This window comes from Oculina patagonica, chromosome 4, assembly GCF_052425735.1.
Source record: "Oculina patagonica isolate OP01 chromosome 4, crgOcupat, whole genome shotgun sequence".
NCBI classification, from domain to species: domain Eukaryota; kingdom Metazoa; phylum Cnidaria; class Anthozoa; order Scleractinia; family Oculinidae; genus Oculina; species Oculina patagonica.
In genome coordinates, this window is record NC_135761.1 from 48,346,826 (window position 1) to 48,353,613 (window position 6,788).

At 38.3% G+C, this 6,788-nt stretch overlaps 1 protein-coding gene across 1 annotated transcript; it reads left to right on the forward strand.

Moving 5' to 3' along the window:
* Positions 1 to 643: 643 nt before the first annotated feature.
* LOC144648791 (uncharacterized) lies at positions 644 to 4,433 on the forward strand. Its single transcript, XM_078508248.1, has 2 exons — positions 644 to 726; positions 2,363 to 4,433. Exon 2 carries the CDS (start codon positions 2,393 to 2,395, stop codon positions 4,121 to 4,123), a length of 1,731 nt encoding a protein of 576 aa, XP_078364374.1. The 5' UTR covers positions 644 to 726; positions 2,363 to 2,392; the 3' UTR covers positions 4,124 to 4,433.
* The last annotated feature ends 2,355 nt before the right edge of the window (positions 4,434 to 6,788 follow it).

The window sequence follows — 6,788 nt, forward strand, 5'->3', positions numbered from 1 at the left end:
CAATCAATCAATCAATCAATCAATCAATCAATAAAGCAACCAACCAACCAACCAATCAATCAATCAATCAATCAATCAATCAATCAACCAACCAACCAACCAATCAATCAATCAATCAATCAATCAATCAATCAATCAATCAATCAATCAATCAATCATTCAAAGTGTACCGCTGTTTAACTGATTGAACGGGCTGAGTGGTTACCAGAAATTCAAATACCGTAATTCAAATACCCGCATGTTCTCGTTTCTTTACCTAAGTCGTTATAAACGGAGAGCATTCAGTTTTTGTTCCTGAACTGGCCCAAGCATGAACGGAAGAGTTTAAAAAAAGTTAGGCAAGTCAGGGGGAAACCGAGGGCGGAATGGGGCGAGGCTGCTCCACATCATTCGTGTTTCCGCCCCGGGGTGGGGCTTTCGCGTCGCAGCCCAGGAAAAGAAAAAAGATGCCCTCATTCTAAGGATGTCGTTATTTTTTTTTATAAAGATAGCCTCTTAATGGACACATAATTCCTTTATTAAATAGAGCGCTGAGAATTAAGAGTTTTCCTGCATGCCGGGTTTATTTTCGCTCGATTCGCTAACGCTCCCCACCCGGGACGATCTATTTATAAAACAGCCTCGATTGGATGTCTTTGACAAAGAAACACTCGGCGCGGCAGTGAGCTTTTATAAAAGCTTTACAGTTTTTGTTTGAAAGTTCATCATATCAAAAGTTCTGTAAAGGTATGTCTTATATATTATTGTTCAGTCTGTTCAAGTACTTAAAGCTTTACTGTTAGAAATGAATGTTCTCGTAGTATTTTGTATTGCAATGTATTTGCTTTGATTTGATTATCTGTGGTGACTCGCACCACGTACACAGAACGGAATTCAAAAGGTTCTGTTTTTAAAGTTTGAACCGTAATTAAAACAATACATAGCCACTTGATTCAAACAAAGCAACAATCAGACTGACACAAGCTGTAAACACTAATTACTTTTGGATTCAAAGTATAGATCGAGGTCATTTCGTCTTGACCTCTTTGTTTCCTGTGCTTTTATAATTCCTTTGTCTAAAATTAACAAACGCTATCGATTTAGTTAACGAAGCATCGTTTGTTTGTAGAAAGCTGCCTGAAACCTTTTAGATGAGTTAAAAGAAAATCACAGATTGCCTGTTCTGATTCTGAGAGTTTTTAAAGGCAATACTGAACGATCTGTAACACAACATACGTAAGGTCTTCATACAGTTGACATAGGCTTTCTCATTATAAAGGGACTATGTCACAGATTTTACCAGATTTTTGAACAGTCAGAATTTGTATTTGTCTCGTAGGAAACTTAAAAATAATGGTACATTTTCATTAACAATGGCTATTTTAGAGCGCTCGCACTATTTTGTATGACTTGTATTCGCTCTGAGCCAAACGCTTGACAAACACAAAAATAAATATTTCACACAAACAGAGCGCAGAGTATTCGTGAATATTTTTAAAATAGGTGAATGATTGGCTACATAGCTACAGGCGAGCAATCGCTTGGGTCTGACTTAGTGGTAGTTTTAAATAGCTTGGACATGTCCAAGTGGTCTTTGGTTTTGCTATGTGACTATTCAGTCCTCTCTTCTGGTAAAACACTCGAATGAAACAACATTATAATTTTCACTTTAAACAGAGAGTAGAGTGTTCATGTTATATGAGTGATCGCTAATAAACATCAAATCTTGCGTGACCGTGACAAAGGAGCCGGCTAGGTGGCCAGATTATGAACCGGCTGCGCACAAGGTAGTTTCAATCACAATCAAACAAACATGGCGGACAGGCGGAGAGGAGGCGAGTGCCCAAAATCTCCAAAATTGGGCTTACTATGAGACCAAATGTTTATTTAAAATATAGGCCAATGAAGTAATGCAACAGGAACAATGGGCGATGGGTAGAGAGCAGAATATTTGGGAGAACATCACCCTGAAAGTTAACGATGGGGGATACAAGTGCACAATAATAATAATAATAATAATAAAACATCAATAAGTGCACCCCTTGATGAGCTTCTGGGCACAAAATTGAGTCATTAAACCCTCTAAGTTAAGACCATTTTAGTTGCCATAGCGACTAAAATTTTGGAGCTGGCGACTAAATTTGAATCAAGGTCGCCAGCCTGGCGACTAAAATTGAGAGGAATGATTGAAAGCATAAGCTTTATTTGGTGACTAAAATTTTTCACTTGCGACCAAAACTTGAGTAGTTGGTGGCCAAACACTAAGGAAAAAAGTAAACTTGGAGGGTTGTCATTACATAGCAGAACATTCTACAAAATTATCTGTCTCCTGTTTTGAAAATAAATTTCTTTCTCATGGCTTGCTAATCTTAATTATTTCCAGACAAGGACACGGTACCTGGCTGTTTACATCATGGAACTCAATACAGTAAATGAGACAATGATGAATGCTGAAAGTTCAAATGGTGATCAGTGGACAGAAGGCTTGTTCAAAAGCAGTGATGAAACAACAAAACAAGGCTTGATCCCTGAAAGAGAGATGAAAGAGAAGTCACGTTGGTCTGCAATGCATGCAAAATCTCCAGGCAGTAAGGATGAAGCCAAGAGTGAAAGCAATGCTTCATCTAAAACAAAAGGAAAATGCTATAAATGTGAACATTGTGAGAAGACGTTTCATGCTCTTTCCAACCTGAGGCAACACCATGTTGTACACATAACAGAAAAGCCTTTTAAATGCAATCAGTGTTACAAGGGCTTCAAGACCCTTGGCAAGCTGGGCCGACATAATTCTACTGTACACACGAATGGGAGGCCTTTACAGTGCGACCTGTGCGGTGAATACTTCAAATCGCAAGAAACACTTGCCAATCACCAAGTGGTCCACAGTGAAGAAAGACCTTTTAAATGCAGTCAGTGTGAAAAATGCTTCAAGAGATTTGGAGATGTGAAGGAACATGAGAAAACACACACTGAACGTGAACGACCTTTTAAATGCACCCAGTGTGAAAGTGCTTTTATGACAGCAAAGAATTTAAAACAACACACTCTAACACATAGCAAAGAAACACCATTTAAATGTACATTGTGTGGAAAGGGTTTTAGAATGGCAGCTATGCTTAGGAATCACAACAGAGTTCATAGTGACGAGCGACCTTTTAGCTGTGACAAATGTGAGAAGCGCTTCAAAACTGCGGCAGAAGCTAAGCTGCATCAAAGAGCTCACACTGATGAAAGGCCTTTTCAGTGTAACCTCTGTGAACAGTTTTTCAAAACTTCTGTGAATTTGGGACAACACATCAGAAGAACTCATAGAGACGAAAGGCCATTTAAATGTGATTTGTGTGGCATGTCATTCAAAGCAAGGAATAAACTAAAGCGGCATGAAACTGTACATAGTGACGAAAAGCCTTGTAAATGTCCTGATTGTGGAAAATGTTACAAGACTATCGCTACACTGAACCTGCATAAACGGGTGCACACGGGAGAAAAACCACACATATGCTCGTTATGTGGAAAGGGGTTTAAATCATCTACTAATCTGTCTCTACATTTCAAATGCCACAGTGACGAAAGACCCTACAAATGCAACCACTGCGATGTAAGATTCAAAACCCTCTATGGCAAACAGAAGCACCTTATTATACACAGTGACGAGAAGCCATTTCAGTGCAGCGTATGTAAAAAGGTTTGTCAGAATTCGCATCAACTCCAAGCTCACCAGAGGGTGCACAGCGATGAAAGGCCATTTAGTTGCAGCTTGTGTGAAAAATCCTTCAAGTCCAAATTTGAATTAAAGAAACACCAAATTGTACACAGTGAGGATAGACCATTTGAGTGCTCCTTGTGTAAAATGTGGTTTAAATCATCAGAGCAACTGAAAAAGCACTTCAAAACAGGTTCACATTTGAAGTCTTTGGAAGCAATGCCCAAGGACAAGAAGCCCTTCAAATGCAGTCAGTGTGAACTCGCTTTTAAGACAACGTCAGAGCTGGATGAGCATGGGAAGGTTCACACTCGTGAGAAACTGTTCGAGTGTTGGTTATGTGGCCAGATGTTTAACACAGAAAAACTCTCACAGCAGCATACCCAGTCATGCATTAACAAGCTTATTAACCCAAGAACAAACATTACAAACAAGCCATAACCTGGTGCTAATCCACGAGAAATCTTGACACATTTCAACATTATTTATCTACCGGTATTTTTAATTCATTTTTTATTTATCAAGAGTACCCAAAATTATCATTTTAACTCTGCCAGTAGGCATGCTAAAATTTTGCTGTTTATTGGTGGTCCCACAGCACCATGCATGTACCATGGGCAGTTTTATCTCTCTCAAAGTGAAACCTGTTATTTGAGATGTCAAGAGATGACGGCAACTTGTTGATTAAAGAGGAAAATCCAACAGTTATGTAACTGAGACCAACATGAATGTCCAACTATTTATACAGAGAAATGTGACAACTTGATGATTAATCAGATTAATAATAATAAAGATGGTGAGTTTTTTTACAAAACGTTTATCGTGCTGTACTTTTTCAGAAAGACTCACTTCATGGTTGAATTTTTCGCTCGGTGATAAATAATGAAGTTGAATTGTTCAACATTGACACAAGCATGTGACAAAGAAAAAATATGAGTCCCCAACGGAAATCGCGTTCGATTCCCACCAAGGAAACAGATATTTTTGTATTTTGATTAATGATGGAAAATGATGGCAAATTTAATATTTACATCCAACTATATTATAAACAGAGAATGCAACATAGTGAATATATGAAAGACATATATGAGACCTGCAGTAGAAATATGAAATGAATGAAATAATCTTTGTAGCCTGTGTACAGCCGCCCCCAGTGTCAGTAAAAGCAATTCAAGCAACTGATTTTTTAGCTCTAAAATATTTTGAGGCTGTACAGCAAGCTTCGAATCCATGATCTCTGGGATATTGGTGCATTGCTCTACTAACTGAGCCTTGATTTTGTTTCACTCCTCCTCACAGGAGGAGTGAAACACAATCGCCCGCTGCCCCTGAAAACGACTGCATGGGAGGCTAAAATAGCTAGTGGAAGCCAAAAACTTTAATATTAGACCAAACTCAACTTTTACTAGTCTTGTAATTCTCGAGCCCTGCATGGGTTTTAATTAATTTTGCTGGAAAATCCAAATTCATCAATCTTAGGGCCTTAAAGGTTTAAACAAAAGTATCGTTTTGACCAACAGTCTGTACCAACCCTCTCATTTGTCGCCAAGAGAAAAAATCGTGAGAGACCTGGACGCATACGTGAATGTAGAAGTGTGAGGGGGATGGGTTGGAGTTTCTAGGGTGAGGAACGAGAAAACTAGTTAAAACTAGTTTTATACAATTTTGCGTTCACGTACACATTTTAACGAGCGCTCACGCTCCTAGGTGTCGCGTGGTTAAATAAAGTATTGTTGTTATTGTTTGCTGAGAGGTGTAGTCGTTTTTGAAGAAAAGTGAATTACGGTTTCTTTCTTAGGTTCACTTTGCTCGATAACCCCCAACCCCACTTTCCGTATGGAACTCGTTTCTCTTGCACTGAAAAAAATGAAGGGAATGTAATCAGTTCAATTGTGATTTACTTCCAGAGGTTATCAGTTTCGCTGAGAATGCTCCTCATCTCATCCCAGAGTGAATTTTCTGCTTCCCCCCCCCCGGAGGGGGTACTTTATCGCGCTACAGGTGCGAACTTGTAGGAGGGGTCTGGGGGTGTTCTTCCCAAGGAAAGTTTAAAAATAAGCTTATCTTATACAGCTTTTTTAGCGTTTTGGGATAGGAAACCAGACAGCGAACGTAATAAAATTGAATATTCGGTGCAGTATATTTTTTAGTAAAATATATATTGACTCCCTCAGAAGCAAACAACTTCCAACAATTCTTGAGCTCAAAAATATCCTTCTTTTCTTTTGGAACACGTCGCACAAAGTTCAACTCGGTAAACTGCGTGACACATGTCACTGCGTCATGTCCTCTCGTGTGTAGGCAACATTTATAGATTAATACTTCCTAAAAAACTTTTGCTTATGGCGGTCGTTCGTCCCAAGCCCCTGACTAAAAACACAAGATAATCAACTCTCCACAAGTTAGAAATACGGTATACTTTATTGTGTTTGTCGAAATGAAATTTATGTACATCTCTATATAATCTATCTGCAACTGAATATCTATAACTAATATTATCTGCGTAAGTAAGATTCTCTTGTAAGTTAGCCATGTGTGTTTTAAAAAAGAACTTGTAAGTTCAGGTCTCATTTCCTTGATGATCAATTTAGAAAAACACAAAATAAACAAGATTTCAAACAAATTTACAAATAGTCAAAGAGGCATAAACTAACATTACTAAGAAAACAAAACACTTTTGAAAGGAAATTGAAATCTTTCTGTCCCTGTTATCATCCAGTAATCAAAACATTCTTGCAAGTTTGGAACAAGAACTGTGCAAACACACGTCCACAGCACAGCTTGTGTTTCTACACCATTTTCCAAGAAATCTACTTGTGTTTAATTTCTTAAGTTTACAACGACAATTGTTAACAACAGACGTCAATTCCTTCACGACGTTTCAATGACCTTGTGACATCATCATCTAGTGCAATATTTACCAACTTTTGGTAGATACCGGTTTCAATACATGTGTAAAACGTAGTTACAAAAATAACAAATTAGAGATGACACTATAGCCTGGTTTTCACAAGCGACCAAGTACAAGGCAAGCACATGGAGTTTGTGCCAAGTGAAAACGAACGTTGACATAAGCACAAGCACAAGATGTTTACTAGTTAGAAGG